The sequence below is a fragment of the Prinia subflava genome, chromosome 15, assembly GCF_021018805.1.
Source record: "Prinia subflava isolate CZ2003 ecotype Zambia chromosome 15, Cam_Psub_1.2, whole genome shotgun sequence".
Lineage (NCBI taxonomy): Eukaryota > Metazoa > Chordata > Aves > Passeriformes > Cisticolidae > Prinia > Prinia subflava.
In genome coordinates, this window is record NC_086261.1 from 606,361 (window position 1) to 631,060 (window position 24,700).

General features: G+C 51.6%; 1 protein-coding gene across 1 annotated transcript in view; it reads left to right on the plus strand.

The window, feature by feature from the left end:
• The first annotated feature begins 223 nt into the window (after window positions 1-223).
• CTDSPL2 (CTD small phosphatase like 2) overlaps window positions 224-24,700 on the plus strand; it is a 30,225-nt gene continuing 5,748 nt past the window's right edge. The window contains exons 1-8 of the mRNA XM_063412450.1: window positions 224-378; window positions 18,231-18,439; window positions 19,041-19,179; window positions 20,111-20,260; window positions 20,700-20,912; window positions 22,222-22,300; window positions 22,565-22,676; window positions 23,505-23,591. Coding sequence (XP_063268520.1) covers window positions 18,248-18,439; window positions 19,041-19,179; window positions 20,111-20,260; window positions 20,700-20,912; window positions 22,222-22,300; window positions 22,565-22,676; window positions 23,505-23,591 — 972 coding nt within the window. The 5' untranslated portion in view covers window positions 224-378; window positions 18,231-18,247. The remainder of the gene's footprint in view (window positions 379-18,230; window positions 18,440-19,040; window positions 19,180-20,110; window positions 20,261-20,699; window positions 20,913-22,221; window positions 22,301-22,564; window positions 22,677-23,504; window positions 23,592-24,700) is intronic.

The following is a 24,700-nucleotide window of genomic DNA, read 5'->3' on the forward strand; positions in this document are numbered from 1 at the left end:
GGCCGCGCCTCCTCCGCCGAGGCACCTCGGGCGCGGGGCGCCGCTGCCGCTCCCGGTCCTGCTCCCGCTGCCGGTGCCTGCGGCTCCCGCTGCCGGTGCCTGCGGCTCCGGCGCCGCCACCGCGCCAGGCCCCGTTCCCTCCTTCCCGGCCTGCCCCGGCCCGGCCCCCTCCCCCGGCCGGGCGCGCCTGCGCGGCGGCCCCGCTGCCATCCGGGTCCCTCGGTGCGGTGCAGCGGGTCGGTAGGCGGGAAATGGCGACTGAGCGCTGAGCGCCGAGCGCCCGGAGCGCGGACCCGCCGCCGCCGCCAGCGCCCTCCGCCCGCCCGCCCGCCCGCAGCGCGGCCCCGCGGCGCCGCTCCCCGGCCCCCGCTCCCGCAGGTGAGTGACGCGGCGGAGCCGCGCGGGTCCCAGCCCGGGATCAGGTGGGGGCGCGGGGTGGTCGCTCCGAGTGACCGGCGGGATGTCCCCTCGGGGCCTGCCCGCCGCGGGCCCGCCGCCCGCGGACGCGCCGCGTCCCCCCCCTCGCTCGCCGCCCGCGGCCGCCGCGGAGCCCCGGGCGAGCCCCGGCCGCAGCCCTGCCGGGCCGGCCCTGCCGCGGGGAGCGGCGGAGCGGTGTCACCCCGCCTGACACCCCCCGCCCGCCCCTCCAGGCCGAGGCCTGCGGCGGGTCCGCCCGCCCGGCCCGTCCCGCGCCCCGGGGCCGGGCCGGAGCCGCAGCGCCGCGGGCGCATCGCGGGCCGTGCCCGCGCGGGTCCCGCGCAGGACGCGCCTGTTGCTGGTGTTGTTGTCGCCGCCGGGGCGGCAGCGCCGGACGCGCCTGTCAGCGGCCCCGGGGCGGCGGGACGGGCACGGCGGGGCTCCGGCTGCCCGGGCACGGCTCCCGGCGGCGGCCGCGGGGATGTCAGCGCGGCGGGGCGCGGGGACCGCAACTTTGTCGCTGTCAGCGGCGGGGGCGGCGGCTCCGTGCGGGACCCCCGCCGCCCGGGGCCGTTATTGGCATTCCCGATCCCCGCTGGGAGCGCGGCGGAAGGAATTAGCGTGCTGCATACCACATTGATTATCTGCTCGCTCGGTGTTACTGGAGAGCACCGTACGAGCCTGTTGCTCAATTTTATGGTACTTAAGAGCCCTGGAGAGGACAGGTCTGGCTGTTTCTGTGTGGCTGTTCGGGTGAGCTCAAGCCCAGGTCTGTCCAGGGTACTCGGTTCTCTGTGGTGACACTTGTGATGCTTTTCTGGTCCCAAGCCTATTGTTTGTGGGACGGATTTTCCATCGTCTTCCAGGTGCTTATGGTGCACTTTTAAAAGTAATTTCGAGTTTGTCGTTATTGTCTTTGCCTTTCTTGATATGTTTCCGCTGTTAGAGTAGTCCGTGAAGAGGATCTCTAAGTGCAACTATTACTCTGTTGCCTTGGGCAAGTGACAACTTCTTTTGCCTCTTCTCCGTGGGTAAAATGGGGATAATAATACCTTGGAGAGTTGTTACAAGAAGTAGTTAATGTTTGTAGAAGACTTAAAAGACCTAAGTGTTATTAATTAAGCCCCATGACACATTAAGGTAAGAGTTAGGGAGCCAGGTTTGCACATGGATGAACTGAGGCAGGAAGAGATTATGATTTAGCCAGAGTAACGTCCTGGATCTGTGACAATAGCAGAAAACAAGTTGTAACTACTTCATGCTGTAGGCACAAGGGAGCCGATCCGGATAACAGATGGGATTCCAAGATTACTTGCCCCTCCCTCACCCCCCCTCCCAATTTCAGGCTTTTCTACTTTCGGAGGTTCTGCCTGTGTGACTTCCAGTTGACTGGATAGCTCCAAGGACACTTATGGCTTGCCCACTTAAAAGTGTTTCAGCAGTTTTCATAACAAGATATATGTTCTAGGATGCAAGCCAAATCCCGACTTAAATTCCATGAAACATTCTCCTCTTTTCCCCTGAAAACATCGTGTGGAACTTAGTTTTGATCCTGTTCCAGTCAGTGCAGTGTGCACCAAAGCTGACATTCCTGTTTCATCAAAGTTCTTTATTAAAGAAAAATTCCCCTGTCAGTGTGCCCTGGAGATTGAATGGGACAGTTGGATCATTTTCCTGAGGATGTAAACATTCCACGTGTGCTGGGGCCGTACGTGCATTTCAGAGCTGAGAGGTGCCTTTCCCTCCCCAGCCTTGCACCATGAGTGTTGGTAACTCCCTTCCAGCGTGGTGATTCCCCAGCACAAGGATGTGACACTGTCAGAGGCTCAGTAGCATTAAGCAGATAAAAAAACCAGAAAAAGTTGTCTGAATTCAAAAGGAAACTGAGTCTTCACTTCCCAGGTTTTCCATACTGCACTGGCTTTTCTTTGATCTCTTATAATGCTGTGAGGTTGACACCAACAGAAATTGTGTTTGCAGGAGACTTTAGGAATCACATATGCTCTTTTGACAGATTTCTGTGCACATATTTCATTCCTGTGGAAGAAACTTTTCCACAGGTGTAAGTGGAAGAATAACTTGGAGCACTTGCACATTTTTGTAAAACCATTCTGAAAGTCAGGCTGAACTATTTTGGCAAGAACTCGCAAGAAAAGCTTGAGCAGGGGGATTGCACAAGAGAAACTCCCGAGTTCCCTTCCTACCTCAGCCATTCTGGGAGTCTGTAAAAGCAGGATGCATGAAGTAGGACTGGAATGTACAGAAATTAAAAATTCCTGTGTATTTCTAGACACATGTGTGCTCTGAGAGGAGCCTGAGGCTCCTTGCCCTTTAGGGACAGTACCTTGGGTTCCAGAGCATGGCTGTGATTGTTTCAGGATCACAGCTGGATGTGTAACCTAAACCTGCCTTTTCCAGGCTGGGGCTGTGATGCTGTGCCCTGTCCACACCTCTCCAAGCCCTGCCCCATCCGTGTGTTTCCAGCCTGCTCTCCCTGGGACAGTGGGTTCCCACGTGTGATGGGGTTTGGGTTTAGGGCAGGGGCGGTGCAGGAGCACTGGGATTATCCCAGGTTTGAGGGCTGCCCCCTCTGCCACTGCATCCTGACTCTGTAATTCCTGGGCAGTGTTCCTCTCCACGGGTCCTCTCCTCATTCATCACTGGGACGTGATGATTCTTACTCCTCTGAGCACAGAAAGGAAAGGACCAAGGCTGGGTGAAATCCCTTCGTTTGCTGGCCCCTAAATCTCTGTCACTGTCTCTTGTATGTTTTAAACGGGAGATTGGGTTTTGTCTGTTGTCAGTGAGAAGTTCCTGGGGTGCTGCTTCCAGCACAGGAGGGACATGGCCCTGTTGCCTCAGTCCAGAGGAGAGCTCCAAGGTGATCAGGGGGATGGAGCAGCCCTGCTGTGGGGGAAGCCTGGCACAACTGGGATTGTTCAGCCTGGAGAAGAGAAGCTTCAGGGTGATCTCATTGTGGCCTTCCAGGACCTGAAGGAGCCCCCAAGAAAGATGGAGAGAGACTCTTTACAAGGGTCTGGAGGGACAGCACACAGGGAATGGCTTCCCATTGCCAGAGGGCAGGGATGGATGGGAGATTGGGAAGGAATTCCTGGCTGGGAGGGCAGGCAGGCCCTGGCACAGGGTGCCCAGAGCAGCTGTGGCTGCCCCTGGATCCCTGGCAGTGCCCCAAGCCAGGCTGGACGCTGGGGCTTGGAACAATTTGGGGTAGTGGGAGGTGTCCCTGCCCTGGCAGGAGCTGGAACAGGATCAGCTTTAAGGTCCCTCCCAACCCATTCTACGATTCTGTGATTTGATGTTAGTACATCCCAAGGAAATCTTCAGAAAATGCAAATACGCACCACAAGTGCAGAGCTGATTAATCAAATTCCTGATGGGCTGTGATTTTCAGGGGGCAGACTGTTCAGGTGGAATCATTGCTGGGATCCTGGGAGGGAAGAGCAAGCTCTCAGCAGCTGGTTTGAGAGGAGCTGTCCCAGGCAGGATGTGGCAGTGCCAGCCCTACCGAGGGCCCTGTCCTGGGGGAATTCCCTGGAGTGCCACCGTAGCTGCAGTGAGGTGCAGCTCTGCCGGTTGCTTCAGAGAAACTCACGTTCACCAGGTGCTTGAGAGCCTATCTAACGTGTTGTTTACATGTTGAGATGCCTAGATGGCCATTATTTAGTGTTTTAGAAAAATAAATATTTGACATTCACAGATGAAGACATTTTCAATAGCACTTGAAAAATTAAGTGGGAAATCATCCACATCTAAAGCAATCAGCTCAGGGGTTGGGTCAGAGCTTCCCGGTTGGCAGTCCTAACTTTTTCTAAATAGATTACTTCCCAATCAGATCAGTTTCAGTACTTACTTTGATTAAGGTGCTCTTAACTTCTTAAATGATAAGTTCTGTCATCATATCCTGTGATCCATGGAAAACCCTTGTCAGGACAATCTGCTGTAAGAAACAGGGAGTTTCAGCCAGCAGGGCACTTCCACCTCTGCCAGCACTGTTCCGTGTGGGATCTGAGGAGATACAGCCTCTGCTGCCTCAGTTTCCCTATCGGATGGGTCAGTGGCTCTGGTAGGACCAGGACCTGTGGCCAGGCCCAGGGCAGGAGGGGTGCAGCTGCTGGTGATGGATTAACTCAGCAGCACATCTCTGCTCCGTGGGGACATTCAAAGTGCAGCTCCCTGTGGGGGAAGTGCTCGGAGTCCAGCCCCATCAGTCAGATTTCTGTGCGTCCTGCTAAAGATAACCCTAAATCCAACATTTAGGAAGTGCCTGTGCTGCATTAGATCCGACAAGGATCCACTGCCCACCAAGTGATGCTTCTGCTGGAGTTCCACAGAAAGGAGATGATGCAAATAGAAGTTATCCCTAACAGTCCTAACCTGTCTGAATTCAGAATTCCTTTTTGCTGGGTGGGGAGTCTGGTTGGGATGCATGAAACCCCTCTAGGTTTGTGTTCATAGTATTTAGTGTAGCAGTATAATTTTAAGTATACTACTGTCATGAAAATAAGTTTGACTAAAAGGAGCTGTTAACTCCACAGCATCTGGAAAATAAGCTGTGGATACTTACTTAAAGGAGCACAATTACAAAAAATACATCCTACTAGTCATTGCCAATATTCCAAGTGTAAGTAGCAGAAAAGAAGCTAGGACTCTAAAGCATGTGGATTAGAACTTACCTGTAAATTAATTACCTTATATGTATAAATAAGAGTGTTGTTAGCAGCAGAACAGGGCCAGGAAGGTGATGCTGCAGGGTGCATTAGCATCCTCAAAGCCTCACAGGGAAGGGAGGGATCCTGTCCTTATTTAGGCTGTGTTTGGGAATAGCTAATTTAAGTTAATAAAGTGACAAGAACTCTGACCAAATCAGAGCAGTTGTTCTGAGCAGTTTGGCCTGTGCTGCACCAATTCAGTGTAAATCATAACTCACTTTACCCTAGGCCATTCTAACCCGTGGTTGCTTTGATTTACCCTGTACTTTAGAGGTGCTAATTAGAGGAAGGGAGGTAACTCAATCTAAGGCTGAGGCTGTGCCACAGGGGCTTTCCTGGCCCCACAGCAGCAGCCTGGTTCGTGGGGAGCCCACAGAGGGGTTCCTTGGCTGCCCTCGGGAGCCTCTCAGCCCGCCTGGCTGGGGAGGGGCAGCATTGCCCCTTCCCCTCCCTCTGCCGGCACAGGATGTTGGCCTGGGGAAGCTGCCGGGTTAGACCCAGCCTAGCACAGGTTTCCTTAGCCTAGGCAGAGCCTAAGGCAGAGCCTTGGGAGTGCTGTGTGTGCTCTGCCCAGCACAGAGGGGCTGCAGAGCCGGGTGTGCGTGTGTGTGTGTGTGTGTGCGCGCGCGTGTGTGTGTGTGTGTGTATGTGTGTGTATGTGTGTGTGTATGTGTGTGTGTGTGTGTATGTGTGTGTGTGTGTATGTGTGCGTGTGCGCGCGTGTGTGTGTGTGTGTGTATGTGTGTGTATGTGTGTGTGTGTATGTGTGTGTGTGTGTATGTGTGTGTGTGTGTGTGTGTGTGTATGTGTGTGTATGTGTGTGTGTGTGTGTGTATGTGTGTGTGTGTATGTGTGTGTATGGGTGTGTGGGTGTGTGGGTGTGTGTGTGTATGTGTGTGTGTGTATGTGTGTGTGTGTATGTGTGTGTGTGTATGTGTGTGTATGTGTATGTGTGTGTGTGTGTGTGTGTGTGTGTGTGTGTGTATGTGTGTGTATGTGTGTGTGTGTGTATGTGTGTGCGTGTGTGTGTATGTGTGTGTGTGTGTGTGTGTGTATGTGTGTGTGTGTGTATGTGTGTGTGTGTGTGTATGTGTGTGTGTGCGTGTGTGTGGGGGTGTCTCTGTGTGTGTGTGTGTGTGTGTGTGTGCTTCTCACCCTGGGCAGGGATTTCGCTTTCCCTGCTGGAGCTCCTCCAGGCTTCTACCCCCCGGTTTACATCCAGTCACTGCAGTCTTTGGGGTGTGCACTGCTCCAGGAAAGAGGGGTCGCTGGCTGTGGGTGACAGCTGGGGACTGTCCTTTGTCCTTGCTTTGTCCTCCAGTGCCCCTTCCAGAGCATGGCACACCACCTGAGACACTTCTCCTCCCTCCCCCCCCCAGCAGCTTCTCTGGTTTTGGCGTCCCAGGGGAGCTCATTTAGGTGCAGGAGGGTTGTTTTTCTGTGGAGCAGTGCTCTGGGCTGGTGGGTGATGGTGGGCTGGTACCCAGTTCCAGTCCCTCCCCTGGGGGGAAGAGAGGAGATCCTGCAGGTGAGGCTGAGCTGGCACGGTGGGACATGCCCCAGCCTGAAGCCATGGAGCAGCTGGGGAGCGATGGGCCATGGTCAGGAGTTCAGAGAGGACAGCAGAGATGGGCCATGGTCAGGAGTTCAGAGAGGACAGCAGAGATGGGCCATGGTCAGGAGTTCAGAGAGGACAGCAGGGATGGGCCATGGTCAGGAGCTGAGAGAGGACAGCAGAGATGGGCCATGGTCAGGAGCTCAGGAAGGACAGCAGAGATGGGCCATGGTCAGGAGCTCAGGAAGGACAGCAGAGATGGGCCATGGTCAGGAGCTGGGGAAGGGCAGCAGAGATGGGCCATGGTCAGGAGCTGAGAGAGGACAGCAGAGATGGGCCATGGTCAGGAGCTCAGGAAGGACAGCAGAGATGGGCCATGGTCAGGAGCTGGGGAAGGACAGCAGAGATGGGCCATGGTCAGGAGCTCAGGAAGGACAGCAGAGATGGGCCATGGTCAGGAGCTCAGGAAGGACAGCAGAGATGGGCCATGGTCAGGAGCTGGGGAAGGACAGCAGAGATGGGCCATGGTCAGGAGCTGAGAGAGGACAGCAGAGATGGGCCATGGTCAGGAGCTGGGGAAGGACAGCAGGGAGTGAGACACAGCTCGTTGTGAGCTCCACAGGCAGCAGCTCCGTGCTGGGGCTTGCCAAAGCGAGCCAGGGTGTGAGCTGAAGGTTTAAGGTTTGTTTCCAGAGGGGGAAAACAGTGTACAAAAAGTAAAGGAAGTGTTTAATAAATAGCAGGAACATTTACAAGAATGTTCAAGGCACTTGCAGGCATTGTGAGTGTGGGATTTAGCTACAGTGTATTTGTTTGAATTACCTACCTCAGTTTGTCTGACACCTTGAGCTCGTGTCAAGACCAAGCAGTTGTAGTTAAATCACTTTAAATACAATCGGAAAAGCTTGTTTATTTTGCTTATCAGGCCAGAAACTATAAAGATTACTGGAGAAAATAAAGTTAGTGTAATCTTGATGCTTTTATGTTCTTAAAAATAAAGATTTGGAAGAAACTTTTGAGGGCTTCATTGTCGCGAAAATAATATTCCTAAACAACTGTAATTACTGTATTTAGAGTCCTTTACTTTCGTGTTGCTTAGGGACTAGGAAGCTCATTGGTGCTTTCAAGAGAAAGGTCTTTGGGAGCTCAGTTGGAAAAATGGGCTGCAGAGGTCCAGGTTCAGGTGAAGACTTAATTGTTAGGTGTAATTACGCTGTTGGACTTATTTGAAGATAGTTCTCTTTTGATAGTAGATTGGTTTATTATATACCTGAAAAGTTTGATAATGTTCCATCTCAAAGAGTAATAGTTAATATAGAAATGTCCTAAGTCAATTAACAGGGTTCCAAACCATAAACTAACTTAAGATTAGAAAATAAACATTTGTCATTGCTGGTATGTGTTTTCCAATGAAAAGGTCATTTTGGGAGGGTTTCTCTGCTCCTTCTCCACTCGATGGACTTCTGTTCCCTGCTCTGAGGTGGGAGCAGTGTGTGTCCTTTCCTGGGAATCCCTGTGCCCTTTCCTGGGAATCCCAGAGGCTCAATTGGAATGCTGGGGTGAAGGCTGGTTTGTTGTGTGATGGTTTGTGTGATGGTTTGTGTGATGGTTTGTGTGATGGTTTGTGTGATGGTTTGTGGTGTGATGGTTTGTGGTGTGATGGTTTGTTGGTGTGATGGTTTGTGGTGTGATGGTTTGTTGGTGTGATGGTTTGTTGGTGTGATGGTTTGTTGGTGTGATGGTTTGTGGTGTGATGGTTTGTGTGATGGTTTGTGTGATGGTTTGTGTGATGGTTTGTGTGATGGTTTGTGGTGTGATGGTTTGTGGTGTGATGGTTTGTGTGATGGTTTGTGTGATGGTTTGTGTGATGGTTTGTGGTGTGATGGTTTGTGGTGTGATGGTTTGTGTGATGGTTTGTGTGATGGTTTGTGTGATGGTTTGTGGTGTGATGGTTTGTGTGATGGTTTGTGTGATGGTTTGTTGGTGTGATGGTTTGTGGTGTGATGGTTTGTGGTGTGATGGTTTGTGTGATGGTTTGTGTGATGGTTTGTGTGATGGTTTGTGGTGTGATGGTTTGTGGTGTGATGGTTTGTGTGATGGTTTGTGTGATGGTTTGTGGTGTGATGGTTTGTTGGTGTGATGGTTTGTTGGTGTGATGGTTTGTGTGATGGTTTGTTGGTGTGATGGTTTGGTTGTGTGATTGTTGGTGTGATGGTTTGTTGGTGTGATGGTTTGTGTGATGGTTTGTGTGATGGTTTGTTGTGTGATGGTTTGGTTGTGGCTGTGCTCTGAGGTGTCTGCTGATCCATCCCCCTGCTCTGTGTTCTGTGCACCCTTGGGAAGGTGAGGGGAGCCACAGCAGTGATGGGAGGGACAGACCGGGGTGACAGGGCTGGAAAAGAGGGCTCAAACCCCCAGGCAGCACCCACAGGATGGAGGCAGAGCCCTGAGGAGCTGTGCAGTTCTCTGCGTGTCAGAATGGGGTTTGCATGTGCTGCTCTGCTCCTCCCCTGCGCCGAGCTCTGCAATAGATGTGGTTCAAACTGGGCTGGGTGGGCTTGCTTCCCCTCTGTGTTCTCAGAGGATGAAGAAAACACTCATTTCTGGTTTATAACACACATGATACTGAAAGGAAGGAATTTTGTCCTACTTTAACGTGCCAGTTTTTCAATATCCAGAGGTGGGCTGAGCAAGGTGCAGTGTGCCTGTGTGCAGCCAGGCTGGGTAAGGGGCAAGGACCGAGCCATGGCCATCTGCTGCCTGCTTGGGATGCTTGAAGGGTCTGTCTTACCCACACAGGTTTGGATTTTCAGAAACCCAGTGGGAACTGGGTAGATTTAAAGTCTCTTCCTCTGTGGCATTGGGCTGGTGCTCTGGGTTCTGCGTTTCCCAGGGAGGACTGACAGACACACAGACGGCTGCAGCTGGGTAAGCCTTGTTTTCTCTGGGAAAGGCTGAGGGACAGAGCCCATCAAAGGGCGCAGTGAGCAGCTGAAAGCCCTGCTGTAACTGTCCTGTCCCTGCCAGGAGTTACATGTTTTTATTCCACCCCTTGTTCCCGTGTGGAAACACCCCAGCCTGAGGACAGGGCTGGCTGCAGGTCAGCAGAGTGCCAGAGCTGCCTCAGGAGCTGCAGGGGGCTGGAAGGGACGTAGGGAGAGGAGCAATGGGAATTAGAAAGCATTCCTTCCACCTCCATTAAAACATTTCTGCTCTCCCACGATTTTGCTGAGTTGTTCCTTCAGCACTGCTGCTGAGGAGTGATGTGTGCTCTGTCATACCCCACGTGGCACAGAGGTGACAGCTAACTTCTTTCAGGTATTTCTTTGCTATTGAAGGTAACTTGCATTAAATTTGTTATTTAGTTAACTCAGGTCTCCTCAGTATCTGGAAGATTGTCCCAAATTCTAATGTAGCTGCTTTGTAATGTGATAAATTCACCACTGCCAAGACTCGTGTTGCTCTGGAATGTGGCTTGGTGCTTTCCTCATCGCAGGGGTGTCTGATGGAGAGGCCGGGCTCCCTCCTCACTCTGGGGAATGACTGGAAACAAATCCAGCAGCCGTGGGAGCCCCAGGTGATGGCAGCACCTCTGTTCTCCTGATTTCTCTGGTTGGGATCCCCCAGTGCAGGTTTTAGCTGTGGAGATCAGGGCGCTGGCCCCTGCAGATCCTGCACATGAATCCCTGACACAGGAGCACAGCCCCGCTTTTCCCCAGCTCCGAAAGCCCTCAGACAGAAACTGCCCAAAGCAAGGCACAGCCAAGCCCATCCTCCCTCAGCAGAGCAGCCCCGGCTGCTGCAGGGCCCAACCTGCCACCTCACAGGGGAAAGTTGTTATTTCTTTACATGTGGCACATTTCAGAGTGACAGAGATACATTGGACCAACCTGGAGGTGATTATCTGTGAAAGAATAAGTGGAATATCAGGGTGAAATGGACTGGAAACATAACAGTGTGGATGCAGGGCAGTTTACCCCACAAAATTTCTGTTCATCATTGGTAGCCTGTGCTTATTATACCTTGTATTATTGGAATATTGAGTAGAAACTCCCTATAACTTCCCATTGAATAGACAGCAAGGCTTGTTGGTTTGGGTTTTTTCTTGCAGATTTTTCACCCAAAATAAAACAGGGCGGGGAAAAGATCATGAAAATAAAATGTATAAAATAGCTTCATTGTGATGCAACCAGACAGGTCCCTGAAATTCATTTCAGGCAAGTTTCTGAGACTGGGTAAGTTTCAAGTTCATCGTGTCTCAATGTTATAAGTGTAAAAACATAGTATCACTCACAAATGAGTGCAGCTGTTAAACCTTTAGAGCTTAATTTCAGGTCAGTTTTGACTCAGGTATATGCACAAATTAATCTCAGATTTGCAATTTTGTAAGAATGAAGTTTTCCATGCAGGAAAGAAGCCAGGATGGGCTATGAAAGAGTCAGGATTAATTCAACATGTATTCATAAGGGAAAATGATTCGTTTAAACTTTGTCTGGACACTGAGTAATACAAATCCTGGCTGTGCTGGAATTTTCCCCATTTTTAACAGCACAGTTGTTTGATTTCTTATTTTAAATCAGGGGAGCCCGGTGCTAGGAGAGCATGAAAGCTCTGCAAAGGGGAGAGCAGAGTTTAACCTCCTGTGAAGGGTTCTGAAGGGATACAGTGTACCAAGGAAAGTGTTTGCCAGGGCAGTGACAATCATCATTTAAAGAGCCTTTATCCTGCAATAAAAATAGTCTGCTATTTTTAAGGCCAGAGGAACCCTTATCTATCCCTTTAAAAGATAGCAACCTGACAAGGTCCTGTGGGATCCGTGATTGTGCCCGTGGTCCCCGGGAGGATTCAGGTGAAGTGCAGCAGGATTAGCTTTGCTGAAGTTAAGCAAGAGGCAGCTCTGTTGCTGTGCAGACCCTGCAGAAATTCCTGGATTCTCCTCAGCAACACAGGAGTTACTCCGTGCCTTCCACAGTCCAACACAGACTTACTTGGGCTTGTTAATCTGCTTGTTATTTTTTAAATAAAAAGATAACTAATATGGTTGAGCTGAACAATTAGAAGAGTACCTCCTCAGGATTGTTCTGTAGCCAGACAACATCCTGGAAGGTTTGCTCAGGAAGTGTTTGCAACCTGTCTGTGCCTGGGCTGGTGGCAGAGGGGCCTGACTACCATAAATAGGCTCCTGTGTGCCTGGCAGTGTGGATTAAATGTCCAGAGAGCCTGGGGACAGCTGGGCCCTCCCAGAATCCCGGCAGGGGCAGTGCTGCTTCTGTGGAATCTGTTCCTGCTCGTCTGAAACTCCAGCACTGCAAACTTTCCTTCCCAACCTCGCAGCTCTCGGGAGCCCCGCAGGATCTGAGGGTGGCTCGTGTGAAGTTGCCATCCTGGCAGCCCCAGAGGCTGTGAGGAATCTTCTTTCTGCACAGGGTTTGGGGTTCTGCTCTGAGGGATCCTATCCTGTGGTTACCCCAGTTCTCCAAGATCCCTCCTTGCTTAGTGTGACACAAACTGGAAAGCCTGAATTCATCACCAGCGTGTACCCTCAGTGCAGAGAGAAAAATATCTTGGCTGGGAGGGAATAAACTTTCAGTTCCAAATGCATTTGGTATAATCAAAACAAAGCCTCGCTAGCAAAGCAATGGCAAAATAGAAATGATGGCTAGAGCAGAAAAAGAAAGGAACAAAAGATTATTTTCTGTTGAGGCCAATTGTAAAAAGCTGTCATCCTTTTCTGGCAAAATCCTTCTAAGGGTGTGTTTGTTTTAGGGGAGATACTCAGACTTTGGGACAGTGGAAGACAGCACAAGGTAGATATCCTGAGGGATCAGGGTTCGAACAGGGCCACTGAAGACCAAGGATTTCAAGCAGGATTTTGTTTCAGATGGAGATGATTTAGTGCCCTGGAAGGTGGGGAGGAGCAGAAAATGGGCTTTCCATGAAACAGGGAGAATTTAGAGGTGCCTCTGATAGTTGTAATTCCTTACTGTTGTTTTAATGGAACTTTTGTAGTTGCTTTATACATTTATCCAGATTTCATAACCCAGCACCAACATCTGAATTGTACATATTGGGTGATTTGCTGTTTTAATAAATCAATGCCTTTTTATTTTGCTTTCACCTACCCCAGACTAGCATCACTTCCAGACTCCTTTGAGTCAGGGTTTCCTGGTTTATAGCTCTCTCAGTTCTGCAGTGGCAGAAAAACACACCTGAAGATTGGAGAAGAGTGACAAGTAGTGCAGTACATTGGAAAATATGAAATACATCTGCTGGAGTGACATGAAATGGCTGTAATTTTCTAGGGAAGGAAAATAAGTTGGTTTAAAAAGGCCAAGAGTCATTGGAGGGGAAGAGTCTCAACATCTTGAACTAACAGAGTGTTTCCTTGAGGTGTGGGGAGTGCTTTGGGGCTGTCTGGGTGGAGGCTTTCCGTGCCAGTCCGTGCCCTGGGCCCTGGGGACACACCAGGAGTGTGCCCTGTCCCCGCAGCCCTGGCAGCCTGTCCTGCCTGGGGGCACCGGGGTCTGCACATCAGCACTGTGCCTGCTGTGGGGATGGGGCAGGAGCCCTGGGGACACAGCCCTGGGACAGGAACCCTGGGGACACAGCCCTGGGGACACAGTGCTGGGGACACAGCCCTGGGACAGGTCACAGCTCTGGGGACACAGCCCTGGGGACACAGCGCTGGGGACACAGCCCTGGGACAGGTCACAGCTCTGGGGACACACCAGGAGTGTGCCCTGTCCCCGCAGCCCTGGCAGCCTGTCCTGCCCGGGGGCACTGGGGTCTGCACACCAGCACGGGCTGTGCCTGCTGGGGACAGCGGGGACGGGGCGGGAGCTGGGGACACAGCCCTGGGACACGTCACAGCGCTGGGGACACAGCGCTGGGAACACAGCCCTGGGGACACAGCCCTGGGACAGGTCACAGCTCTGGGGGGACACAGCTCTGGGGACACAGCCCTGGGGACACAGCCATGGGGACACAGCCCTGGGGACACAGCGCTGGGACAGGTCACAGCTTTGTGCAGCTGGTCACATCTCCTTCTCTGTTCACACCATGCGCTGATGCTCTTTTCAAAATCTAAAAAAATGTTAAGAAATCATTTACTTTCTGGGCTTTGCATAAAAAATGTTTCAAGAAAAACCCCAGATAAATGAACAGAAGTTTTGCACCTCCTGTGTTGCTGTCACCAAAGTCACCCTCTGGACATGTTCGAGTTGTGTGAATCCTCTGGAGCTGCTGTGGTGTGGAGGCTTGGGATAGATTGATTTCTGTGGTGGCAGCTCACTCTTATTCCTGAGTGCCAAACTGAATGGAGAAATTGTTCAACACTGTAGTTTTGAATTTTCTTGTCACTTATCTCTTCCTATTGTTCTTCCCCATTGTTCTTTTACCATCTTCAACCTTTTCCTGTATCAGAAAGGCCTAAACCCTGTAATTAGATGTGCCTCACCTAATTTTCCTTTAAATAGTTTGGGGGAAAGTAGAGAAAACAGCAGTGTCATGTGTGGTGGGAAATAAACCATCCCCAAGTGCAGATTCCGTGGAGGTGTGCTCTCAGTTTGAAATATGAGTCATTCACAGGAATTTCTTTCCTGTAAGTGCAGTGTACCTGTGCCATGGAATAACAACAGGATTCTCAAGGTGGGGAGCCTGACACTTGGTGTGTGTGAACTCAGGAAAATGGAATTTATTGCAGCCATAGCTCCTTCAGCTGCTGCTTTTTAAGAGCTCCTACATTTTATTTTCCTGTCCCACAAATTATTGAGTGGATGTTCCTTTTAGTTGTTCTTTGCTGTGTTCTCTCTTGAAGAACAAGGTTTTTCCTTTTTTCCCCCACTCTTTCTGGGTTTATCTCAAGTGTAGAAGTGCCTGAAGAGAGCAGGGTTGGGAGTTGATTTCCCTGAGCCGGTGGCACAGTGCAGGTGGCACTGCCAGCCCGGGCTCGGGTCCTTGCCCACCCAGCCGTGCTGCCGGGCCCGTCAGGGATGGCACGTGCTGGGGAAAGCCAAATCCTGCAGGTCTGAGGAAGGAAATTCTCCTGCTTGTTCTGACTTGATTATTTTGACTGTGTTAAGTTTTGTAGCCTGGTTCAGGAAAGAACCACGGCTGTAATTCAATAAAAGCTCCCGTGCCAACTGGATCCAGTGCTAGCAGAGCAAACTCCTGTCTCTGAGAGGATTGTAGGTACCTGTTGCTAAGTCCATTAGAGATATTTATAACCCCAGGCTTGATACCCGGGATGTGCAGGGAGCCAAAGCAGCCCCTGGCAGGGCTGCACAGTGGAGCTGAGCGTTTCCCTGCTGGATAAATATGTACTCACCATGGACAAATATTAAATTGGTTCATCTTTTGCCTGACTGATATTTGTTTCACTTCTAGAAAAATCAGGCAACTTATACTCTAGCAAATTTGAAGTAATATTTCCATTCCCACATTGGAATTTCACCAGTGTGAGGGGTTGGGCTGTGCTCCCAGGGAACAGGGATAGGAGGAGAGGGAATGACCTCAGACTGGGCCAGGAGGCTCAGGGTGGACATTAAGGAAAATTTCTTCCCTGGGGGTTCTCCAGGCCTGGCCCAGCTGCCCAGGCTGGAGGTGCAGTCCCCATCCCTGGGGGGGTTGACAGCCGTGTGTGTGGCACCTGGGGACAGTGGGCACAGTGCTCCTGTCGAGCCCAGCGGGGCTGTGACATCACTGGCGGCTGGCAGGGTCACAGAGCCCACCTGGCTGTGCCAGCTCCGGGCTGTGCCCAGCCCCACACACGCTGCCAGCCCGGCTGCAGGGCCTGCAGCTCCTCCTGAGCCCGGGGCTCACATGGGAGTGCCCTGCACAGAACCTCCAGGTGAGTGCCCTGCACAGACCTGTGGGGCTCACAGGTGAGTGCCCTGTGCCCTACACAGACCTGTGAGGCTCACACAGGGAGTGCCCTGTGCCCTGCACAGACCTGTGGGGCTCACAGGTGAGTGCCCTGTGCCCTGCACAGACCTGTGGGGCTCACAGGTGAGTGCCTGGCACAGAACCTCCAGGTGAGTGCCCTGCACAGACCTGTGGGGCTCACAGGTGAGTGCCCTGTGCCCTGCACAGACCTGTGGGGCTCACAGGTGAGTGCCTGGCACAGAACCTCCAGGTGAGTGCCCTGTGCCCTGCACAGACCTGTGGGGCTCACAGGTGAGTGCCCTGTGCCCTGCACAGACCTGTGGGGCTCACAGGTGAGTGCCCTGTGCCCTGGCTCGGAGCTTCCCGGGCTCCTGCTGCCCTCCTGCCCTCCTGGCCCTCTGTCCTGTGCTGCTGCCCACAATCCAGCATCTCCAGGGCTGTGTGGGGCCCAGCTGTGTCGCTCACTGACGCTGTGGCATGGCTCAGGTGCCCGCTGGTTCCCCTTATAAACTGATCTGAAGGTTTGAAATGAGGGGATTTTCCCTGTTAGCTCACTGAGCTGCTCAGGTCTCCAAGGAGGAGACAAGATCTGGAGTGAGTGTGGGAAGGAAATGTGGAGGAGCAGGAGCAAGGACTGAGGTGTTGGAGTGTGTCCAGACAAGGGCAACAGAGCTGGGGAAGGATCTGAAACATAAATCCAGCGAGGAGCACCTGAGGGAGCTGGGATGGGGCTCAGCCTGGAGAAAAGGAGGCTCAGGGGGACCTTGTGGCTCTGCTCAAGTCCCTGACAGGAGGGGACAGCCGGGGGGTCGGGCTCTGCTCCCAGGGAACAGGGACAGGAGGAGAGGGAACAGCCCCAGGCTGGGCCAGGGGAGGGGCAGGGGGGATATTTGGGAAAATTCCATCATGGCAAGGGCTGTCCAGCCGTGGCACAGTGCCCAGGGCAGTGGTGGAGAGCCTCTTGCTGGAGAGATCCAGCAGCCCTGTGGATGTGGCCGCGGGGGCCGGGGGTGAGCAGGCAGTGCTGGGCACAGCTGGACTGAGCTGCCACTGGTGCTGTATTTGCCACTGGTGGAAATGCTGAGCACACACCCGTGGGGAGTGCCCCCGTGTTTGCTGGCACTTACAGTGAATATTCCATGTGCTAATTCTGTGTAACATCGTGTTCCCCCTTGGCAATACCCACGGAGTGCTTTCCTTGCTAATTCTGACAGCACTGTACTTGGTCATTCCTCGTTAGCTACAACACCTTTGTGTGAGATTGAGGTTTACCTGGGAACAAACACGGCTGTGTAACAGGTTTGGGACTGGTTTTCAAAAATATTATCAGTATTTCCCTGTCTGTGACTCATCCCAGTGCCATCATTGCCTTTTCCTAAACAACATACCTGTTGTGACATTACTTATATGGTAAATGTTGCAGATTGTTTATTCTGTCTCTGCAGCAATCAGATCCACACTAAATGGACTCCAGAAAGGCAACTTACATGTTAAATGCTATATTTATTCTGTCTGTGTAGCAATCAGATCTACACTAAATGGACTCAGAAAGGCAGGCACTGATTCCTGTCGTGATAAGCATACAGTTTTCTTTAAAAACCTGGGTTTTGTCATGGTTTCAGCTAGGAAAGGCAAATTACTTTCCTTCCAGTATTCCTGTGTCTCAGATGAGAAATACCTCAGATGTATTTCTTACTACTTCATTTTTCTGCTCCTGATCCATCATAAGAATGATTTTAAGCACGAGGAGTCCCCTTCAAACCAGCCCAGCCCCAGGCAGCTGCAGAGGGCATGTCCCCAGTGCAGAGAGCAGTGACACTGAGGCTCAGGTGTGACAGTGCCAGCAGCCCTCTTGGAGATACACGGGCTGCATTCCCTGGAATGGCCTTTTGCTCTGCTGTAACAAACACTGCCCTTGCCTGAGAGTTCCAAGGTCTGATGTGATCCCCAAACTCTGCTGTGTTAAAGCTCACTTTGGGATGTTTGCAGAGCTGCTCTGTCCTCACCCACTCTGAGTGCACAGGCTCGTGGTTCCTCTGTGAGCACTGGGCAGGAATTTCGATCTATGCCTCATCCCAAGTTTAATGTGGAGACTTGCAGTGAAATATTTGGGGAACAGAGAGAGGAAAGACCTTGCTGGGTCACAGAGTCCAGTCATTTGGGGCTGGAGACAGCAGGCACCCTCCAGTCAGTCCTTCCAGCCGGGGGGTGACACCCTCCAGGTGGGATTGTTGACAGTCAGACTCGGTGACCGGAGCGGTGCTTCCCACCCTCGGCAGCTCTGCTGTCCTGAGCTTTTCCTCCCTGCCCCGCTTTGGCCAGGCTCCCTGGGGTCCTGGCAGGCTCCCTGGGGTCCTGGCAGCCTCCCTGGGGTCCTGGCAGCCTCCCTGGGGTCCTGGCAGCCTCCCTGGGGTCCTGGCAGCCTCCCTGGGGTCCTGGCAGGCTCACTGGTGTGCTGGGTGCTGTACCCACAGCCAGATCCCCTGTGTTTGCCCCTCGGCAGTGTGGTGCTCTCGCTGCAATCGCTGCTCCGTGTGTGAGTGAGCCGGGGGCACCCCAGAATTCCTGATGTAATCCCTGGGGTTCAGGAGCTGCAGCTTCTGTCATTCACCCTCAGTGAAGGGTTCCTGTTTTTCCCTTTGTAGCTTTCCATGTGGTACCCATGAAGATGAGGCTGAGGACACGGAAGGCCTCCCAGCAGTCCAACCAGCTCCACACGCAGCGGGCGCTGCGGGCCAAGCGGAAACACTCGGAGGTGGAGGAGCCCTTACCTGGCGGCGGGGGAAAACCACCCAAAAATGAGACAGGCCTCTTGTCTTCGATCAAAAAGTTCATTAAAGGAAGCACACCCAAGGTATGCCAGCTGCAGGCCCCTGCTTTGCTTTCGGGCGGGTCATAATCACTTCAAATTGGTTGAAAACCAGTTCTGTTAAGAATTAATCGTGTGGTACACAGATCGTGCAAAATTGTGCCATGCACAGAGGATGTGCAAAACTGTTTGGTTCTGTCTCAGTCCCATGAGAGCTGCAGTCACTCATTCCCAGGTAAGGAGAATCCCTGGATTTTTCACAGCTCCGTTTTGCCCTGTGGCAAATTATCACACTGGGTATTTTGGGGCAGTTCCTGTGTATTTAACAGGCAGAGAAATCAAGTTTCAGGTAATTTTATTTGTTTTGATTCTGCATTTCCAGCCTCTGCAGCACTGGAACATTTATAGGTTGGCTGTAAAGACAATTTTTTACTAGAGCAGCTCCATGTACAGTTTTCATTCCCATGCTTTGGATTAGTTTCAGCTCATGTGAAATCCCAGCTGGCCAGACACTTGTTGCACATTCTGCATCTGGAAGCAGCGAAGGGATCCTTGGTGAACTTTCTCCAGCAGATACCATTCCCTGCTCTGTTCCATGGAGAAACAGGCTCAGTGCGTTTCTTTTTTCCCTCTTTTCTGTTTTAAGGAAGAAAGAGAAAACCCCACCAAGAGGAGTCGGATCGAGCGGGACATCGATAACAACTTGATCACGTCCACGCCGCAGACGGGCGAGAAGCCGCACAAGCAGCTCTCGCGGGTGCGGCGGAAAAGTCAGCTCAACGGAGGTGTGTGAGTGCCCGGGGCACTGCGGGGCAGGGCAGCCCCTCTGCCCCAGCCGGGCTCCCACCCACGGCCCCCTGCTCTGGGGCAGCTCCCGGGGGCTCCTGGCTCACTCCAGTGAGAACGGAGCAAATCAGGATTTCAGGGGTGTGAGCAGCACTTCCAGCACCCCCAGACACAGCCACTGTGTCTCTGTGAGAACAGTCTGGATCAGCAGCAGCTGCTTTGGAACTGATTTAACTTTTGTTGGTTTTAATTATTATTCTAAAAGTCCCACAATAATTTGATTTAGCTCACCTCCCGTTTTCTCACAAGAGGGAAGCATGACCTCCCAATTCTCAATGTTTGTGGAAGTGAGCAGGTGTCCTGGGATGCTGAAAGCACTTTCATGTGCTTTCCATGTGCTCATAGACAGGTTTCTGTCAGAATTGTGAGATGGGGATTGGAGCTGTGGGATGCACATACCTGTCCTGCCACTGAGAGATCACCCTTGTCACGTCAGATCTGCAGTGTGGGGTTCATTCAGTCCTGTCCTGTGTTATGTGTGGCAGTTCTGTCCCTCAGAGTTGTGTTTGTGCCTCTGTGTGTGTGGAGAGGAACCAGCGATGGCTCTGGAGCCTCAGCCAGGGAGTCCTGACCCTTTCTGGTGCCTCCCTCTAGTGGAGTCCTGGCACTGGCAGCTCCTCCACCAAACCTGCCGGGGTTTCCACCTCTGCTGCTGCTGAGAGCCAGGCTGCTGCCTCCTCGGGGAGAAGCTTCAGAGGCTGTTGAGAATGGACATTTTGTGTTTATGCAGGGACAAAGTTCCTGACTCCCATGGACCCAGCTGAGCCATGAACAGGATTACAGCCCTGGAGTGCAAATGCTGACCTAAAGGGACAGAGGCAGCTGAAGCCCAGCTGGCTGCTGTTTAAACTCATATTTTTTCTCTTCCAGAAGCTGGAAGTTATGAGATGACAAACCAACACGTAAAGCAAAATGGAAAATTGGAAGATAATCCTACCACAGGCAGTCCCCCACGAACAACGTTACTGGGAACCATATTTTCTCCTGTTTTCAATTTTTTTTCACCAGCAAATAAAAATGGTGAGTATTACTCAAAAAGCCAATAGTCTTAAAGTTGAGAGTGACAGATTTTTGTACGAAATAGCTGCTTTGAATGACAGTACACTTTTCATTCTGGTTTACAAACCAAGAGCTACTGCTGCCAGGCAGAAAAGCTCCTTAATTCTTGGATGTGTTGATGGTTAAGGAAAGAGGCTTACAGGTGTTAGAACATTTCTTTTGTAAGTGTATTTAGTGGTGCATCTTCCAGTAAAAAAAAATGAGAAGGGAAAAAAAGGGATTGCATTGCTTGTCCCAAACACGGTTTAAAGTCGTTGTCATGGTCTTGGTTTTGTTCTTGCTTTCGTGGCTCGAGTCAGTGCAGGTGTCTTTAGCTGTCCTGTGCACTGTGTGGTGGATAAGGGGTGTGAGCAGGGGACAGGGCCCAGCCCCAGGGTGAGGTTGTGGGAAATGTCCCCAGGAACGTCGGGCTCCGACTCGCCGGGCCAGGCCGTGGAGGCCGAGGAGATCGTGAAGCAGCTGGACATGGAGCAGGTGGACGAGATCACCACGAGCACGGCTACGTCCGCCAACGGCGCCGCCTTCCCCGGCCAGCCCGGCCAGGCCCGCGCCGTCAACAACGGCCTGGGGGACCCCGAGGAGCCGGGGGACCGCGACCTGCCCCCGCTCACGGGTAAGGGACCGGGTGAGCCGGGGGCTGCAGCACCCTGGGGACAGGCCTGTGCCACGGGGGACAGGGAAGGGCTGATCCCGGGGACTGCAGCACCCCTGGGGCAGGGGACAGGGGACAGGGGACAGGGACGGGTGATCCTGGGGCTGCAGCACCCCTGGGACAGGGGACAGGGACAGGTGATCCCGGGGACTGCAGCACCCCTGGGGCAGGGGACAGGGGACAGGGATGGGTGATCCTGGGGGCTGCAGCACCCCTGGGGCAGGGGACAGGGGACAGGCCTGTGCCATGAGGGGCAGGGATGGGTGATCCTGGGGCTGCAGCACCCCTGGGAAAGGGGACAGGGGACAGGGGACAGGGACAGGGACAGGTGATCCCGGGGACTGCAGCACCCCTGGGGCAGGGGACAGGGGACAGGGATGGGTGATCCTGGGGACTGCAGCACCCCTGGGGCAGGGGACAGGGACGGGTGATCCTGGGGACTGCAGCACCCCTGGGGCAGGGGACAGGGGACAGGCCTGTGCCACGGGGGACAGGGAAGGGCTGATCCTGGGGACTGCAGCACCCTGGCAGGGGCTCCTGTCCCACCTCCCTTCGGTAGGGGACAGGGGACAATACCTGTGCCACAGGGGACAGGGAAGGGCTGATCCCGGGGACTCCAGCACCCTGGCAGGGACTCTCACTTTCCCTTGGGACATACAAACAGTGTTAATACTGATTTTTATGGTTGGTGGACAAATCTGGTTTACGCACCAAAGACACAGTTTTGGCAGGATTTACCTGTACCTGGTGTAACTCAGGTGGCCTCAGCACTTCTTGCATGGAAGCAGAGATTCCAGAGGAAGGGAATTGTTAGTAACACTGAACTTGCACACTCTGGACTTGCTGATCTCTAAATAGAAATTGGCTACGTTTTGGTGTCTTGTATTAGAGCCAATGGTAAATGAGAAACATGCAGATCCTCCATTCATTTTCCATATTTCCTTCAGAAGACAACAGCTTCTTTTTGGACAAAACCTGTAGCCACAAAATTCAGCTCCTGTGTGCATGGGCAGCATCAAATCCTTGAGCAGAGCCTCCGCAGAGCTCCAGCTCTGGCAGATGAGCAGGGGGGATGTGACCCCTGAGCAGAGGGGCTGCACTGGCTCAGCCAGGGGAGCCCTGCAGGACAGGGGGGCAGGCAGAGCTTGGCACTGCTGTCCTGCCTCGTGCCTCACGTGCAAACTGGCACCTCACAGAACTGCTCTAATAAGACCAGCTCTTGTGGTTTTTTGTTTTATTTTTTGTTTTGGTCATTTTGGTTGAATTTCAGCACCAGTATCTCCAGACAGTGGCTACTCATCAGCTCATGCAGAAGCCACCTATGAAGAGGACTGGGAAGTCTTTGATCCGTAAGTGCCAGTGTTCCTACTGGAAATAGTAAATGAATCATTTGGGGTGGTGAATTAAGATACTTCTATTTAAATTGGATCATTTTCATGTTATGGTAACAAACTCCAGAAGCTCTTAGTTTAAAAAAAAAAGTGTATGCTCACGTGGGGTTTATTTCAATTTAAAATACTTCTTGTGCCTTGACTATTACAAATATTAAGTTGGGCTACAGCATTGCAGTTCAATAATGTAGATTTTTACAGCAAAATCCGTATTCTTTTCAGATACTATTTCATCAAACATGTCCCCCCACTAACAGAAGAGCAGCTGAACAGGAAGCCAGCTCTCCCACTGAAAACCAGAAGCACACCAGAGTTCTCATTAGTTCTAGACTTGGTAAATATCTTTATAAACACCAACCAAAGCAGGGAGATGGAGCATTTCCCTTATTTTGCCTGTTGTGGAAATCAGTTACACTTGCTTTAAACTAAGACTGTTGAATGTTGCATAATTTTAGTTAAAAATAATTGAAAGAGAATTAATTGTGGTAGGAATAGAATGTGGGCTGTATTTGTCAAATACTTACATCCTGCTTAAAAAAAAGCATGATAGTTTTAACATCTCAAACAGTTACCTGTCCCCTAAAACTTCCCTGAATCCAGTGTGGGGAAAATGAGATGGAATAAATAGGAAAATTCAGTTACAAGTGTCTTTCAGCAAGATTGATGAAAAATTAAACTTCTGTTTTCTAGAACATTCTTAAAAGGCACAAATCCACTTTTTGAAATACTTCTATAAAATATATTTGTCTTTATGATGATTAGTTTCAGTGTCTCTGTTTTGAAAGTTGTTTCAGGCCCTGTTTATGGTGGTGTGATTTTTTGAGCAGCATCAGCTGGGCCATCCCTGTGATCGTAGGAATGGGTGGATTATTCACACTGAAAGATACAGGCTGGAACTGAATGAGAGAGGAGCCTACAAAATAAAATATCTCCTTATAACTACACCCCCAGCACACAGTTTAGTGAAAATTTTAAAAAATTACAAGAATAATGAAATGTTTAATTCATCCTAAGAATCTTCTTCAATCTTGACAGCACTTGCACAAAAGTACATTTTCCATTCCAAATAAACCTGCTTTAAAATGAGCATAAAATGCAGAAAGCTTCTTCCTTTTCAACACTGTTTTTTCACACTGTTTCTTTTATATAACTCTTTCTGTAGGATGAAACATTAGTGCACTGTAGTCTAAATGAATTAGAAGATGCTGCACTCACTTTTCCAGTTCTTTTTCAAGATGTCATTTACCAGGTAAGTAGAAAAGCACCAACTTTTTAATTTTGTTTTGTGGGATCCTTGCTGTGTGTGATTGCTCAGCCTGTTTGAAGGGAGAGAAGCAGCAGCCTGGCATTTTACACCTGTCTGGTGATAAACTGCAGGTGCCAGATCTGGCAGGAGATTTTGTGTTCACTTAAACTGTTCCCCTTGGCAGCTCCTCCCCCTGAGCCCAAATCCTGTACTGGAGTCAGAGAGAGGCACAACCCTCCTGCCCAGAGGAGCAGGACCCTCCTTCACAATTCCTGCCAGGGAATGGTTTCTCTGTGTGGGCAGTTCTGTGCTGGTGGTGGTTGAGTTTGTGAAGTGTAGAAACAACTGAAGCCTTTTTTAAATCACTTCTGACACCCCCAGGCTCAGGTAATTGGTGGTGGTTGTTAAGAAGAGAATTTAGTTCTTGTGTCCAGGGCTTGAAGTGGTGCTGCCCTGCTGGTGAGAGCCGAGTCAGGGTGTTAAGTCAGAGCAACCAGCTTCATTTTTAATTTAGAGATTGTCCAATTTCTGTATTTTATTATTTTTTTCCTAATCCCAACCAGTTTTCCAGTGGGTGTGCTAAGGCTGATGTTACTGTGTTAGTCCCCCTCTGAGCTGCCAGGCTGGGAGCTGCAGGGCTGCTGTTGTCCCTGGTGCTGTTGTACAGGGGCTGCAGGGCTGTTGTTGTACAGGAGCTGCTGGGTGTTGTTGTACAGGAGCTGCTGGGTGTTGTTGTACAGAGCTGCAGGGCTGCTGTTGTCCTTGGTGCTGTTGTACAGGGGCTGCTGTTCTGTGTGTTTTGGTGCTGTGTGTTTTGGTGCTGTGTGTTTTGGTGCTCTGGGCTGTGTGTTTTGGTGCTGTGTGTTTTGGTGCTGTGTGTTTTGGTGCTCTGGGCTGTGTGTTTTGGTGCTGTGTGTTTTGGTGCTGTGTGTTTTGGTGCTCTGGGCTGTGTGTTTTGGTGCTGTGTGTTTTGGTGCTGTGTGTTTTGGTGCTGTGTGTTTTGGTGCTCTGGGCTGTGTGTTTTGGTGCTGTGTGTTCTGGTGCTGTGTGTTTAGGTGCTGTGTTTTGGGGGAGGCTGGGCTGCCTGAGTGCTGAAGCCCCTCTTGCTGCAG